The sequence below is a fragment of the Nycticebus coucang genome, chromosome 23 (genome assembly GCF_027406575.1).
Source record: "Nycticebus coucang isolate mNycCou1 chromosome 23, mNycCou1.pri, whole genome shotgun sequence".
Taxonomy (NCBI): domain Eukaryota; kingdom Metazoa; phylum Chordata; class Mammalia; order Primates; family Lorisidae; genus Nycticebus; species Nycticebus coucang.
In genome coordinates, this window is record NC_069802.1 from 38,530,748 (window position 1) to 38,545,546 (window position 14,799).

General features: G+C 59.8%; 2 protein-coding genes across 6 annotated transcripts; one reads left to right on the plus strand and one right to left on the minus strand.

Annotated features, from left to right (window-relative positions):
- Positions 1–1,363: 1,363 nt before the first annotated feature.
- On the minus strand, positions 1,364–14,690 carry IDUA (alpha-L-iduronidase). Of its 5 annotated transcripts, XM_053577870.1 has the most exons (14): positions 14,515–14,690; positions 13,736–13,873; positions 4,616–4,701; positions 4,355–4,462; positions 4,026–4,121; positions 3,707–3,909; positions 3,428–3,607; positions 3,113–3,329; positions 2,658–2,870; positions 2,449–2,570; positions 2,242–2,367; positions 2,075–2,151; positions 1,675–1,775; positions 1,364–1,508 (listed from the first exon to the last, which is right to left on the minus strand). In XM_053577870.1, exons 1-14 carry the CDS (start codon positions 14,688–14,690, stop codon positions 1,375–1,377), a joined length of 1,977 nt encoding a protein of 658 aa, XP_053433845.1. In that variant the 3' UTR covers positions 1,364–1,374. The 5 variants fall into 5 exon arrangements, 4 of the variants coding, with proteins under 4 accessions (XP_053433845.1, XP_053433846.1, XP_053433847.1 ...); XM_053577871.1 differs by lacking the exon at positions 4,355–4,462; XM_053577872.1 differs by lacking the exons at positions 13,736–13,873; positions 14,515–14,690 and adding an exon at positions 7,644–7,686.
- SLC26A1 (solute carrier family 26 member 1) lies at positions 10,135–13,225 on the plus strand. The gene is made up of 2 exons (XM_053577869.1): positions 10,135–10,726; positions 11,414–13,225. Exons 1-2 carry the CDS (start codon positions 10,136–10,138, stop codon positions 12,926–12,928), a joined length of 2,106 nt encoding a protein of 701 aa, XP_053433844.1. The 5' UTR covers position 10,135; the 3' UTR covers positions 12,929–13,225.
- Positions 14,691–14,799: the final 109 nt, after the last annotated feature.

Here is a 14,799-nt window from a genome sequence, read left to right on the forward strand (position 1 = left end):
CACCTCCCAAGGAAGGGCCCAGAGCACCACCCTCTGGCAGTGGGCTCATGACATGACTCCATAGCTGAGGGGATGTTTTGAATGTCTGCTGCTCTTTATGCCAAAATGTCCAGGAATGAGAGGAGGGTCAAAGCCTCAGCTCAGCAGATGTGAAGGCCCTGGTGTCTGAGAAGGGTAGTGTCCGTGGGTGAGTCTAGTCCCACTTCTATTAGGCTGAAAACTGAGGTGGCCCCAGACCACGGGGTCCTCTAGCTCCCACTGTTGAGTGGAAGGGAAGCTATTTTTCTTCCCTTCCCATGAGGGTGACCCCATCTAGCCTGCCTGTATCCTTTGGAGAAGAGGTCAATACATGTGCAAAGAAAGATCAGAGGTGGACACACAGGGGAGAGGCACAGCCAGTCTGGCTCCTCGGGGAAGCCAGTCCTGCCTGCACCTTCCCCTCAGGCCTCCAGAACCGTGGAATAAGTTTTTGGTGTTTGAGCCACCAGGTCTGTGGTGTTTGTTACAGGCACCTAAGCCAGACTAACGTGGGGTCCAGGAGGTGGGAAGAGAACTGAGCCTGACCCAGGGGCCCCATGTGAAGAAGGGTATGGCTCTGACAAGGTGACACACTTGGTGGCCAATGTTGGCTTGGAGTGTGCAGGGGACACAGCTCCCCACGTAGATATAGGGGGGCAGGAGCAGAGAGGCAGTGGGAGAAGGTCGGGGCCCCCGGGCTGGCTGTGCCCCTTCTCTGCATGTTCTTGGGGTGGTTCTCAGCCTTCCTCCATCTCTACAGTCACCAGATTTTGCTGCTCTGGGCAGACCCTCTGTTTCCTCTGGGGCCCAGATGTGGAGCCATGATGACCCACTAGGGTGGACACAGGCCATGGTGGATACTTCTGGCCTTTCTTCTGCTGGCCACAATCTGGACAGGGCAGAGATGCCCCATCCCACCCTATACTGGTGCAGAGGCAGGGAGGAGAGAAGAGGAGCAGGGGGAGGAGGCAAGGGGAGGGGGCAGGGGACCCCTTCCCTATGTAGCCTCAGCTCCTCACTCTGCGGAGTAGCAAGAAAGCAAGGGACAGGAATGTGCCCCTTCCTAGGGACCATGCCAGAGCCCCTGGGTGGGCAGCCAAGGTAGGGGGCAGGTTCCGGCTGGGAGAGGCAGGAAGAGGCTTGACTCCAGCTGGTCCTCACCCCCCAGGCTACAACCTCAGGGTCCAGCCTCATACCCGCCTGGAGGCTAACAGAGCCTCAGCCCAGCACTGCTGTGTGCAAAGGCACTTTAAAGGGTAGGACAGACTGAGCTGGAGACAGATGGTCACAGGCACACTGGCCAGTCAGTAAAGGTTCTGCCATCTTGGCTGCCCCAGGTCACTGGTCAGCATAGGCTCATGGGTCATCAGGTGCTGTTGGCCCTCTTGGGGCAGGGACTTCCAGGTATGGCACAGGGTCAGAGAATGGGCCTGGCCGGGCCCAGTAGTCCAGTGCTCGCACTCGGTAGGAGCCCGAGACAGCAGCCGAGTCTGGAGACACAAAAGTACCCACATGCTGTGGCGCGTGTGCCCACCTGAACCCCGTGTCCAACAGCCCTGACGCAAAGCTCTGAAAGGCCAGTGCCCTACCACCTGGCACTATTCGGAAGTGCAGGAGGGGGACCACCAAGGCCAGGGCACTAGGGGGTAGCCATACCTGGGCTGAACACAAAGAGGTTAAAGGTCGATGGCTTCCTCCTCACTGGAGTATATGCTTCACCGTCCTGAGAGAACTGGATCTCGTATGTCCACAGGCACCTGGGAGGTCAGAGTCAAGGCCAAGGCTGGGGCCACGGTGGCCACCGAAGGCCAGACTAGGACAGACCCTTCCCTGTGTCCCTTCCTGCAACTTCAGGGGAGAGGGGAGAGAACAATTGTCTTCAATGTCCCTGCAGGTGCCCCTCAGCCCTCTAGCCAGGGTTGATGTGACAGGGACACAGTGTGGTATAGGGAGCAGAGAGGCTAGAGGGGGCTGGCTGCCACCGTGGAGTGTCCACAGGGCCAATGCAGCCTAGAAGGGCTGGGGTGCAAACGGGTAGGGGCTCCCACTCACGCACTTGGAGCCCACGTGCTCATCAGACCAGACCAGAACCAGCTGCCCCTGGGTCAGGGGCAGAGCACGAAGCCGCGAGACCTGGGGTCAGGAGGGGCCTTGTCAGGGTGAAGGGGGTGAGGTCAGGTGAGTCCAGGCCAGGGAATGGGAGGTGGGGGAGGTGCCACTTGCCTGGCCAGGTGGTTTCTCCGGCTGTGCACACACATGCACCAGTAAGAGTGAGGGCAGTGGGAGCTTGACAGGCAGGGTCAGGTGGCCTCCAATGGGTAAGGGGTGTGGTACTGTGCGCACTGGGTCCTGGAGACAAAGGCAGATCCTCAGGGACTTTGGAGAGGGTTAGTGACCCTCGGCACCCCAACCTTAATGCACCCTGCAAACCTCAGCTGCACGCATGCGCCGGAACTGCTCTGCAGAGGGGAAGTCTGGCTGGCCCTCGCGCTGCCACTCACTATGGGGGCTGCAGAACTGGTTGTCCAAGTAGTGGGTGACATATACCAGTCCTGTGGGAGCACGGGTGGGGACCTCACTGGGTCACCCTCCAGAGTACCTGCAGCTGGAGACCTCCCTGGGATCTCCACCCAACTTACCTGGGCCAGGGGGCACCCCGTGCAGCCTCAGGGTCACCGAAATGGTGTGGTTGATGTGGGCGCGGGTGTCATCACTTGCGTAGACCAGCACCGTGGCACGCCAGGCATCGGCAGGGCCCACCTGCCTGTGGACACTGGCCAGGACGCCCACCGTGTGGTTGCTGTCCAGGACAGCCCCTGCCTGAGACACCTCGGCCCAGAGCTGCTCCCCATCTGCAGAAGGGAGCTGTCACCTCTGGGGAAGCTGCCCCTCTGCCCAACCGTCCTGGTCATACCACAACCTCTGCCACCCACAGAGCTGGAAGCTGGCATGTGCCAGGAACAGCACAACTGGAGGAAGTGCCTGCAGCCCACCTGCGCCCCCACCTCAAGGCCCACTCCCCAGCTTGGGAGACATCCCTGCCTGCCTGAGTGTCCCAGGCCCACCAGCTCTGTCTGTGGTGACCCCTGCTCACCCAGCAGAGCCAGCAGCGCCATGGCGGTAAGCACCGGCTTGCGCACCAGCTGCACGTGGGGGGGACGGGTGTTGTTGACCTGGAAGCGCGCTGTGAGCGTGCGCTGCGAGAAGGGGTGTGGGTGGTAGCTCATGAAGGCATTGTCGTTGCTTAAGAGCATGTATCTGATGGAGAAGCTGCTATTGGCCACCAGCAGGTTCTGGTGCTGGGCGATGACCTGGGGTGGACCATGGCTGCTGTGGTCACTAATCCCCCCATTTCACCCAGGAGGAGGGTGGTTCTGGGGGAAGAAGTGCAGGGCAGAGTGTGGCCCACCTTCACAACCATGGCTGCGTAGGTCACGTCGGCCCTCCACGGCTGCGGCTGTGACCAACCGACTAGTGGGTCTGCCTCATTGTTGTAAATGGGGGTGTCCGAGAACATGGGGAAGAGCTGCTGTATCAGCTGCACTGCAGCCTTCTCCTGCTCCAGAATGTATATGGAGCTGCCTGCACCCTGCAGGGATCACCAAAATCAACTCACACCACTGCTACCACCAGGCAGGGACAGGGTTAGGGTTAGGCAGGGTCCTGGGCCAGCAGAGGGGTGGCATACCTTCTTGTGGAGGGAGATGTAGTCCAGCCGCACGCCCACCTCCCCAGTGAAGAAGTTGGTACCACCATGGCAGTGCCCCAGAAGGCTCCAGCACAGCGGAGATCGAGGAGGGGCATGGAAAGAGTCCCCGGGGCCCCCTAGCCGCAGCGCAGGGCTGGCGGCCCGCAGGCCCTCAGAGCAGGCATCATAGTAGTTCAGGAAGCCTATTCAGGAAAGGCCACATATGCATGCAAGCCCTTTGGGACCAGTGGGCGTGGCACTCCCCTCCTGCCCTCCTCTGCCCCTTTCAGCTTGACAGGACCCAAGAAGCACTGCACACCTTGGGTGGTCATGGAGACATTGTCGAAGTCGTGGTGGTCTGGCTCATTCCATGTCTCGAAGTTCCAGTTAGAAACATGAACGAGTCCATACCGCCCTGAAGAGCATCCCTGTGGTCACTCAGAATGTCTAGCAACTTCCAGGGAGTACCACAGTGGGTGTGAGGAAGGGCCTCTGCTTTGATCCTAGCCCTCCCTACCCTGTCTATCCTCCCTGCCATCAGGAGCTCTGGCTCAAAGGGGCCCATGACAGAAGACCAGTGGGGTGACCTAAGTGATGACAGCTTGCCTAGGAATATCCACCCACCCCCAAGGCCTGCACCCTGCCCACCAATGTATCTCCTGGCCAGAAGAGAAACCAGGTCCTTCCATGCAAACACCTGCTGCTTGTCCTCAAAGTCAGTGAAGAGTCCTGAGGGGCTGCCCATCAGCTCGAACCCTACAACACAGGAGGTACCCATTGCCACCCCCATGTCCTGCCCCAGAAGGCTAGCACCAAGGCCAGTCCTAAGCAAACAACCAGCAAGGCCCCGGAGGAACTCAGTAGTGGGAGCGGTGCAGGTGGGCTGAGAGGGTAGACCTAGCCACTCACCTGGGTGGAGCTGGTTTTCCCTCAGAATGTCCAGGTAACTGTCCAGGTGGGTAAAGTTGTAGCTCAAGCCTGGCCCATCCGACACCCTGTGGATAGTCAACATCAGTATGGAGAACACCGATGCAGTCCAGTTCTCCAGACCAGGACTATGGCCACATTCCAGCAGAGTGGGAACTGCCATGTAGGACGTGGATTTAGGCCTCCTGATCAGTCCTTCCCCTTGAAAAATAACTTACACTATGGAAGCCTATTAGCCACTCACAGCGCAGTACAAACTACTGTGTCTGTGCATTAAAACCTCCCACTGGCTTGGCGCCTGTAGCTCAGCAGCTAGGGCACCAGCCACATACACTGGAGCTGGTGGCTTCAAACCCAGCCTGGGCCTGCCAAACAATGACAACTACAACCAAAAAATAGCCAGGTGTTGTGGCGGGCGCCTTTAGTCCCAGCCCTACTTGGGAGACTGAGGCAAGAAAATCGCTTACACCCAGGAGTTTGAGGCTGCTGTGAGCTGTGATGCCTTTGGCACTCTACCGAGGGTGACGTACTGACTCTGTCTCAAAACAAACACACAAAAAACCCTCCCACCTCTTCCTTTGGTGGAAGACTGGGTGAGGGCTCAGAACACCCATGAAACTTTGAGGTGGGATGGAGTGGCCAGGTCCTTAAGGAAAAGTACAACAGGACAGGGTCGGGGTATTCTACCCTGCTTTTCTGTCCCTCCTGGAGGCCAGGGCCCCAAATTTAGCCCGAGTACCCTTATCCCCCTCCCACACTCTAAGATACAACACAGATGGGCAGAAAGGGAGAAGGGGCCTCCCCCACTGCACTCATCCCAGATGGAGCTCAATTCCCACAGGACTTATGTTCCAAAAGGGGTCAGACATCATCAGATGACAACCACCTTAATCTCTTTTTTTTTTTTTTTTTTTGAGACAGTCTCACTTTCTTGCCCCTGGTAGAGTGCCCTGGTTCATAGCTCACAGTCACATGAAGATAGGCATCTGAGAGTCAACTGGGTGAGGAAGCTGGTACTCAAGAGTCTGGGGCTAAGGGGGACACTTCTGGCCTGATGCAGGGAGTGTGAGGAGGTGGGACCAGGGCCAGCTGACAGCACTGAGGGTGGCAGGTGGTGAGGACCCAAATGTGTGGGGAGGTGCTTAGTAGGGGTATAGACAGGTGGGCCAGCCAGGGGCTGGAGGCTTCCCAGGGTCTGTCAGAAGGCTGCAAGGAACCTGAGATAGATCCCCAGGGGCAGGACAGCTAAACAGCTGTGGGCTGGTCACAGTAATTTCATGCCACAGCAGGGCCAGCCCAGCACAGGCTGTTTGCACAGGTCAAGGCAGAGCCCAGCTGTCCATAGCCACAGGTGCCATCCCAGCCCCTTCTGCTGTGCCTGCTGCTCGATCACGGGATCCTACATCCTAGGAGGGTGGCAGCGACCAGAGGACTGGCAGGTGTACAGCTTAAAGCTTTCCACCCCACCCCTGTCACCTTTCCTCCCATCCAAAGGTCAATCCAGTAGCTAAAAAATAAAACTTAGCAAGCACTCGGGTAAAAATTAAATGCCCAGCGGATGGGTTCCAAAGTCCTACAGGTGGGGGTGGGGCAGGGCAGCCGCGTGAAGAGTGAAAGTGCTGGCAAATCCCCCGGGTATCTCCGCACATCCCCAAGGCACCCAGGGTCGCCCGCCTCCCGGTGCTCAGTGTCCTGGCTGGCTGGGCTACCAGCGGGGGGAGCCCCAGCGTCAGAGATGGCTCCAGCCTGTCAGCAGCGTGGGCGTGAGGGTCAGCAGGCCTGGCCAGCCTCGCAGCTGGGATGCCCGGGGACCAGGACAGGGACGACCCCAAACCAAGGAACCCGGAGAAGTCCTGGCGCCCCACGGCCCACGCCCCGTTCCCTCCACCTCGGCCTTGTTGGGAGGGGGATTTGAGACCCAAACTGGAGAGGGAGCTGAGCTAGCAAGACCAAGCGCGCAGCCCTGTGGAGCGGCCTGGGCTGAAAACGCAGACGAAACCGTCGTCCGGCCCGGGTCCGGAGGCCGCGGGGAGCAGCCACCTTGCCAGACACCGGGCGCGTTCTCCGTGCCCCAGAGTCTGAGCGCCTGCGCCGCCAGGCCAAGCCAGCGCCAGCCGGTGAGTGCGCGGGGCGTGGCCGGGCCGGGCGTGCTCAGCGACGGGGAAAGCGCGCGTGTGCATGGGGCCCACGCAGGCCGGTGACCAGCGCAGAGCGGACCGCGCGGTCCCAGGGGCATGGGGAGGACCGCGGCGGCGCCGGGAACGTGCGGAGCGCGGCCCGGGCCTCAGTCTTCTCCCTGGGAGGGCGCACACGGGCGGATCACTGTGAAGAAAGCCAGGTCTGGGCCCAGAGTCCTGCCGTCCTGGCCTCTTGCCATGGCGGGGTACCGATACCGCGTTTCCTTTCCAAACAAACGTGCTACTTAAAAACAAAATTAAGGAACTGGGGCCAGGATTGACAGGAGGCCCAACGGAAGGGCAAGCTGCCCCCACCCCTTCCCCTTCCGGCGGCCAGTGAAGAACGGTGCAGCAGCTCCTGCGATGCCCAGTGGGCGGCCCTGTACTATCAGCAGGGCCCCCAGACGACCCTGGACAGCTGGTGCATCTCAGCCTAGGCCTCAGTGCGCAGGGTAGAAACTGAAGCAGAGGGATGTGTCAAGAAGAGTGGGCCAAGCCCCAGGGTACTACAGGCATGATCTCTATTGTTATTTCCTCACCTGCCACCCTGTCCGGCACCAGGCACCCTGTCACTGCCCCTTCAGGGAGACCGGTGGGAGTGCCCATGGCGGACTTCCACCACCTCCTTGGGAGCTAGGCTGGGATACTGGCGGTGTAGCAAACTACGGTGGGGAAGGGGTTCGGATGTAGGGAGGCAGAGAAATCCCTGGGCCAGGGCAGCCTTCTAAGAGGAATCAGGCCTGGAGAACCCATCTCAGGTGGGAGGTCCTGTCCACTCTCATGCCACCCCCCAACCACATTGACAATCCATTTCACCTCCAAGTGGGACCAACCTGCAGTGGGGTCTTCCCTGGCTAGGCCCATGGCTGCAGGAACCAGACAAGGCTTGTCAGCAGGCTGCAAAAGGCTTTGTCTTGTTGATACCAGTATCCGCTGTAGGGGAGAATGCAGCCCTAAGGACACATCTGGCTCTGCAAGACACTTGGTTGTGGGCAGAATCCCTCTTTCAGGACCTGTGGGCAACTATGCTATTGCCAGGCCTGAGACAGCAGGCCTAGGCTGGCTCAGCCAAAGGGATTCCACAGCCTCCTGGGCCTGCCCCCAGGATGAGAGCGCTCTGACTGCAGCCCCTGGGTAGGAGCCAGCCCTATCACCCTTTTTTTGTTCTTGTTGCAGTTTGGCCGGGGCTGGGTTTGAACCCGCCACCCTCGGCATATGGGGCTGGCACCCTGCTCACTGAGCCACAGGCGCCGCCCAGCCCTGTCACCCTTGAGCACCCAGTGATAGGGTTGCTCCATCACTCACTTTAAAGACAAGGGCCTGAAGCTCTGCACAGTGGTTCTAGCAGTAGGAGCTCACTCTTAGTTTCTCCTGGGTGGCCTCTGTTTTAACTCAGGAGGTCACTTATCCTCATGCCAGCCCTAGGAAACTGCTGTAGGGTGGAGGGGAGAGGTGAGAGCCTGGCCAGCCACAGTTGTGGCTGGGACCCAGGCAGTTGGAGGCACTGCACACCAGCAGGAAGGGTACCTAGGATGGTGGTGGTGTCTGGGTTCCAGGAAGCCCTGTGCTATACACATCCCACACGCATATGCCCACAAAGCATACAAACCACGCATGTGTGAACACACACCAGCAGCTGTGTGCCCACTTTCCACGCACAGACATAGGAGGACATGGGACTGAGACTGGGAGCATGGGGCCCGCAGGCTGAGCTGGCCATTACAGCCTAACCTGCTCCAGCCCCTCACTCAGTGCTCTCCTGAGTAGGGGGCAGCTAACCCAGACAGTGGACTGTACTCAGTGCATAATCTCTGCCTCCACTGGGTCCCCAATACCCACAAGCCCTGCACAGCCAAGTGCTGGTCCCCACACTCCCTAATGGGGGTGTGGCTGCACCAGGAGCCCCTCACAGCTATAATGATTTGTGAACCTGATTACTGTGCAACTCCCAGGTTAGCTGCTCAGGAAACACATGTCTGGGAGAAACCCATGACTCAGCAGTCTTTGGGGTAAATAATTTAACTGCATGATCCCAAGACACTCAGCACTGCCTACAGGTCGGTACCAGACTCACCATTCTTGCTCTCCCACCTCCTTACAGTAGCCAGGGGCTTCAGGGGACAGACCACCATTAGCATTCCACAGCCCTCCGAGCCTGTGAGGGGTTTCTCAGGTAAGAGCCAAATCTGGGCCCCAGATGACTTGACCACAGAGGCAGCTCACTGGGCAGAAGCGGAAGCCAAGGGATCCTCAGGCTCAAGGCAGTTCACAGGAAGTCTGTCTGCTGCACAACTGAACCCCAGAAACCCTGTGTGGTGGTGGTGGAAGAAGACACAGCTCTCATCATGTGCCCTACAGGGCAGCACCATTCCCACTGCCCCGGGAACCTCCAGGTCCCGTGTCCTTGGGCTCTAAGGGAGAAAGAGCACCGGCTAAACTATGCTGTGCAGGGAGTGCTCTGGAGGCTATAAACAGGGCAGAGTGGACCTGAACCATATCAGTCTGGCCTGTAAGCACCATCTCCCTGACCCACTAGTGCAAAGGAAATGTAACGATGGCCCTTCCAGCTCTGCTGGCCTGGGGTTGCTGTTTGCAGAGGGCTGGACTCCCTCTGGGCGGTTGGCCTGGGGACAGTGCTGTACAGACTGGTCAGGGCCTTGGGCAAGCACCTAGGGGAGGACCCTACATACTTTTGGGGCAGGGGACACAGACCCCTGTCACTCCACCTCCCTCCCAGCTGATCCACTGGGTCCCCAACACCCACAAGACTCTGGGGTCACTCCCCAGCCAGACTTGGGGTCCCAGCATCCAAAGGCTTGGTGGGCACATGAGCCCCCCTTCCATATAGCCAGTATGTGGCCCATGGTGCAGAGGTGATGAAGGGGCCAGCCGAGGTGTCCTTAGGAGAGCAGGCACTGATTTGGATGGGAGAGCAAAGGGGCTCCGGAATGGGCACAGGGGGACAAGGGGGGCCCTTTGCCAGGCCAAGGAGGTAGACAGAAAGCAGTAAGGGCTCATGCCTGGGTCTCTGACAGCCTGTCCTGAGGCACACATATGAAGTGCCTGGAAGGCTCCTTTCCCCGGGGGGTGAGTGGCAGGAGCTCCGCTGGGCCACCCCTAGCACCACTGGCCTCGGCAGCCCCTGCATGTAGCCCATCATGGTAATCACTTCTTACCCCACAGCTGAACCTTGGAGCAAGCTGGACCTGACGTCGCACACACAGGGCTGGGGTCTGGGCTCACACTATTGGGAGGGGCGCAGCACCTAGCCCCTGAGAGCAGGCAACAGGGGACCCTGCCACCACACACATTCCCCTGCTGCAGAATGGATGTGACCCCTGAGCCTCCGCAGCACAGCAGGGGGCTGATGCTAGTTCAAAGGCAGCCACCAGTGTCCCAGGGTCTGTGCAGGACCCTGAAGGCCAGGCTGCTGCAGAGGTGCATGTGCAGCCTGCCCCGAGCTCAAGCACTGCTGCAGGACCTGATCCCTGCCACACGCTGGCTGCGCCAGTACCGCCCACGGGAGTACCTGGCAGGTGACGTCATGTCGGGGCTGGTCATCGGTATCATCCTGGTGCCACAGGCCATTGCCTACTCGCTGCTGGCCGGGCTGCAGCCCATCTACAGTCTCTACACATCCTTCTTTGCCAACATCATCTACTTTCTCATGGGCACTTCACACCACGTCTCTGTCGGCATCTTCAGTCTGCTCTGCCTAATGGTGGGGCAGGTGGTTGACCGAGAACTCCAATTGGCTGGCTTCGACTCCTCCCAGGACAGCCTGGGGCCTAGGACCAATGGCAGTATCCTCAACGACTCAGCTAGCACCCTGGTCCTCAGGCCACCTGACTGTGGGCGGGACTGCTACGCCATCCGCATCGCCACCGCCCTCACACTTGTGGCTGGGGTTTACCAGGTGAGGGACCCCTGTATAAGGACAAAGATGCATCATTCAGCTGCTCAGGGCATCCCCCTCTTAGGTGCCCAGAACACACCACCTCCTAGGGGCAGGTCTGGGAGGAAGTGGGGGTCAGGTCCAGAGGACAGGCAGAGCAAGGCATTCAAGGGCATCCCAGGGTGGGGCACTGAGGGCTGGAAGTGCAGGGGGAGAGCCTTGAGTGCCAGGCTGGCCAGACTATGGCTCCAGTGGCTTCCTGCTCAGGTGGGTCCAAGGGACAGGCTATCTCCTGCAGCCTCCCCAGGCTTGTTTCCCGTATAATCCCTGTCCACCATGGTTCCCCATCAGCTCCATGTCTGTGTGGAGGGCAATGGGAGTTGGTGCCACATGCAGGAAACCAGAGGGCTTTTCTGACACCGAGAGCCCAGAGGCCTCAGTTCTGAAATAAAACTGGTTCCTGTGCATGAGAGGTCAGAGGTGAGCACCTACAGCCAGCAGAGCACACATGCAGCCTCAGTGAGTGCCAGTGTGCATAGTGTACAGTGCAGGAGCACAGGAGGCCATGAGAAGGGTCTCATTAGAAAAGATGCAGCCATAGCAGTGATCCTCACGTTCTGTGCCCACATTCGCAGGCCACACCAGGTGCTAGTGGTGGGTCGCCTGGCCCCCATGATGGCTTATGGCCTGACCACCCTCTATCCACAGGTCTTCATGGGCATCCTCCAGCTGGGCTTCGTATCCACCTACCTCTCACAGCCCCTGCTTGACGGCTTTGCCATGGGGGCCTCTGTGACCATCCTGACCTCACAGCTCAGGCACCTCCTGGGTGTGAGGATGCCTCGGCACCAGGGGCCAGGCATGGTGGTCAGCACGTGGCTAAGCCTGCTGCACAACGCCAGCCAAGCCAACTTGTGCGATGTGGTCACCAGCACTGTGTGCCTGGCAGTGCTGCTGGCCGCTAAGGAGCTTTCAGACCGTTGCCGACACCGCCTGAGGGTACCATTGCCTACAGAGCTGCTGGTCATTGTGGTGGCCACGACTGTGTCCCACTTTGGGCAGCTCCATGAGCGCTTTGGCTCAAGTGTGGCTGGCGATATCCCCACTGGCTTTGTGGCCCCGCGGGTGCCAGACCCCCAGCTGATGCAGCGTGTGGCCTTGGATGCTGTGGCCCTGGCCCTTGTGGGCTCAGCCTTTTCAATCTCACTGGCAGAGATGTTTGCCCATAGTCACGGCTACTCTGTCCGTGCTAACCAGGAACTGCTGGCCGTGGGCTGCTGCAACATACTGCCTGCCTTCTTTCACTGCTTTGCTACCAGTGCTGCCCTTGCCAAGAGCCTAGTAAAGACCTCCACTGGCTGCCATACGCAGCTGTCCAGCGTGGTCAGTGCTGCCGTGGTCCTACTAGTGCTGCTGGCACTGGCCCCACTGTTCCGGGACCTGCAGCGCAGTGTGCTAGCCTGTGTGATCGTTGTCAGCCTGCGCGGGGCCCTAAGAAAGGTGAGGGAGCTCCCTCAGCTATGGCGGCTAAGCCCAGCTGATGCAGTGGTCTGGGTAGGCACCGCAGCCACTTCCATGCTGGTCAGCACTGAGGCCGGGCTACTGGCTGGTGTGATCCTTTCACTGCTCAGCCTGGCAGGCCGGACACAGCGCCCACACGCAGCCTTACTTGCCCGCATTGGGGACTCGGACTTCTATGAGGACACCACAGAATTTGAGGGCCTCATCCCTGAGCCTGGAGTCCAGGTGTTCCGCTTCGCAGGGCCACTCCACTATGCCAACAAGGACTTCTTCCTACAGTCCCTCTACGGCCTGACGGGGCTGGATGCAGGGCGCTTGGCGGCCAGAGGGAAGGAACCGGGCTCAGAGGCAGAGGCCAGTGAGAGAGATCCTGTCGATAGCAAAGACCCTGGCCCCACGAGTAACAGGGCTGCACTGGTGCCCACGGCAGCTGGCTTCCACACGGTGGTCATCGACTGTGCCCCACTGCTGTTTTTGGACGTGACTGGCATGGCCACACTGCAGGGTCTGCGCCAAGATTACATGGCCCTGGGCATTAGCCTGCTCCTGGCCTGCTGCAGCCCCCCGGTGAGGGATGCTCTGAGGAGAAGTGGCTTCCTCACAGAGGATGAGGAGGAACAGCTGTTCCACACTGTGCACAGCGCCGTGCTAGCTGCTCATGCCCGCCATGGGGAGCTGGCGACTGCCGACTCTACTCTCTAACAGGCAGGGCCTGCTCGCAACTCTCCCGAGCCTGTGACACAGGTCTGCAGCCGGCACTGAGATCCTTTGGGGGAGCAATGCCCAGCTACAGTTGTCACCACCTCCACCCTGGGGCCCCAGAGCATCAGTTGGGGAGAGGGAAGGGGCACTCTGACCATATATGAGGACCCCAGAGACTCAGTAATCAAGAGCCTTCACCTTCAAGGCAAGTGCTGCCTTCCAATGCGGGCCCAGCCCTGACGTCAGGCACCCACACAATCCCTTGGCCTAAGTGCAGAAGTGCTGCACCCAACCTGATACTCTCCGTCACTGTTTTGTTCAAATGAGGGTCCCTGCAAATCATGAAGCCAGAAGGACACACTATCCCAGGGCCTGTCCAGCCTCTGCTCTGCAGGGTAGGCACAGGAAGAGTTCTGTTTCTCTAAACCCTCCACACCCAAGTGCCCCCAGGCCTCATCCTCATAGTGACAGCCTGCCTCAGGGGCCAAAGGTGGCATGACCAATAGAACCTCAGCCCAGCACTGGGGCCTGGCACGCAAAGCCACGTGCCATAGGCCAAGCAAATGTGACCACACTGCCCATGGGTCCCTGGAACACAACCAGTAGGGACATCCTCCCTCACCCTACTCCCCAACAGGATACCGTGATAGAAAGTGAAGGAGCAATGGGCCCTCTGAGCACCAGCCCAGCCCTGCCCCATCTGGCACACAGCACAGGCCAGCTGGGCTTCCGCACTTGGCCTGGTCATCTCTGCAAGGCAGGCTCTGGCCAGCTGCCCCCAAGAGTCCCAGCCTCCATACCACCCACCTGGCTGTGACGAGGTCCAGCAGCCAGTGGGTCCGGACCTGCTCAATGCCATGGTGAGGGACAGCACCTACATAGGCGAGGTTGAGCTGTTGGTCCCAGCTGAGGAAATGGTCGGCCTGGTCATGTGGCAGCGGAGGGCTGGGAATGGAAGAGGTGGCTGTAAGTCCTGAGCCTTTGGCCCTGGTCAGCTGTGCAGCCTTCCTACATATCTGGCCCCTACAATCCAGGACTCGTGGCTACTGAGGAACCCCAGATAACAAGCTGGTGCTTGCCCACTCAGTAAATAATAAAATGACAGTAATACCAGGGACAAATTCTGTCTCTCCTGGGAAGGGCGCTTGCTCACAGGACACAAGACTAGGACTTCCAGCCCCACCCCTTGCTCTGCCCTACAGAAAACTTGCAGCTTCCTAGAAGGAGGGCCTGGGGACACTGCAAGAGTGTCTGACACTCCCTGGCTGCCTGTTCTGAGCCGCCGGTCTGGTCCCAGGCCTCCATCACAGGTCACACCCTAAAAACCCAGGGTATGATAGGAGGAGAGCCCACCTCCATCCCATAGAGGCTGTATGGCATAGGGAGGAGGGAAGGGCTCCGTCCTCTCTCAGGAGCACCCACTGTACGCAAGGCGCAATCGAGAGAGCCTGAGGGTCTCTCCAGATGCCACAGGAGGATCCCAGAAGCAAAAGGCACAGTGAGCATCCTGGGTTTGGGCAGAGCGCGCGCGGGGATAGAGGCAGGTGGGACGCTCGGTCCTCAGTTCCCCGGCGTGGAGCGCTCACCAGAACCCCGTGCTCCTCCAGAAGGGCCGCAGGGGCCGCAGCACCCGGGTCACGTCCACCCGCACCAGATGCGGGGTCTCAGCCAGGGCGGCCGGGAGCACAGCTAGGAGCGCAAGTAGCGCGGCGCGGGGACGCACAGGCGGGACAGTGGCGGCTCCGGGCCGCGGGGAAGACATGGCCGGGGCGCGGTGTCGCACAGCCCCGAAGCCAGGAGCACAAGAAACGAGGGTCGCACGGCTGGGGCAGGGGTCTCGCGGCCAGGATGCAGGGCCGCTGGCGTAGTTC

What these genes read in the sequence shown, in the direction of transcription:
- SLC26A1 (XM_053577869.1), top strand. Translation starts at nt 10,136, where the DNA reads ATGGATGTGACCCCTGAGCCTCCGCAGCACAGCAGGGGGCTGATGCTA. An exon ending in TTGTGGCTGGGGTTTACCAG is followed by an intron (nt 10,727 to 11,413) that starts GTGAGGGACCCC and finishes CTCTATCCACAG; the next exon opens with GTCTTCATGGGCATCCTCCA.
- IDUA (XM_053577870.1), bottom strand. Translation starts at nt 14,690, where the DNA reads ATGTCTTCCCCGCGGCCCGGAGCCGCCACTGTCCCGCCTGTGCGTCCC. An exon ending in TGGAGGAGCACGGGGTTCTG is followed by an intron (nt 13,874 to 14,514) that starts GTGAGCGCTCCA and finishes TTCCATTCCCAG; the next exon opens with CCCTCCGCTGCCACATGACC. An exon ending in GGAAAACCAGCTCCACCCAG is followed by an intron (nt 4,463 to 4,615) that starts GTGAGTGGCTAG and finishes CCTGTGTTGTAG; the next exon opens with GGTTCGAGCTGATGGGCAGC.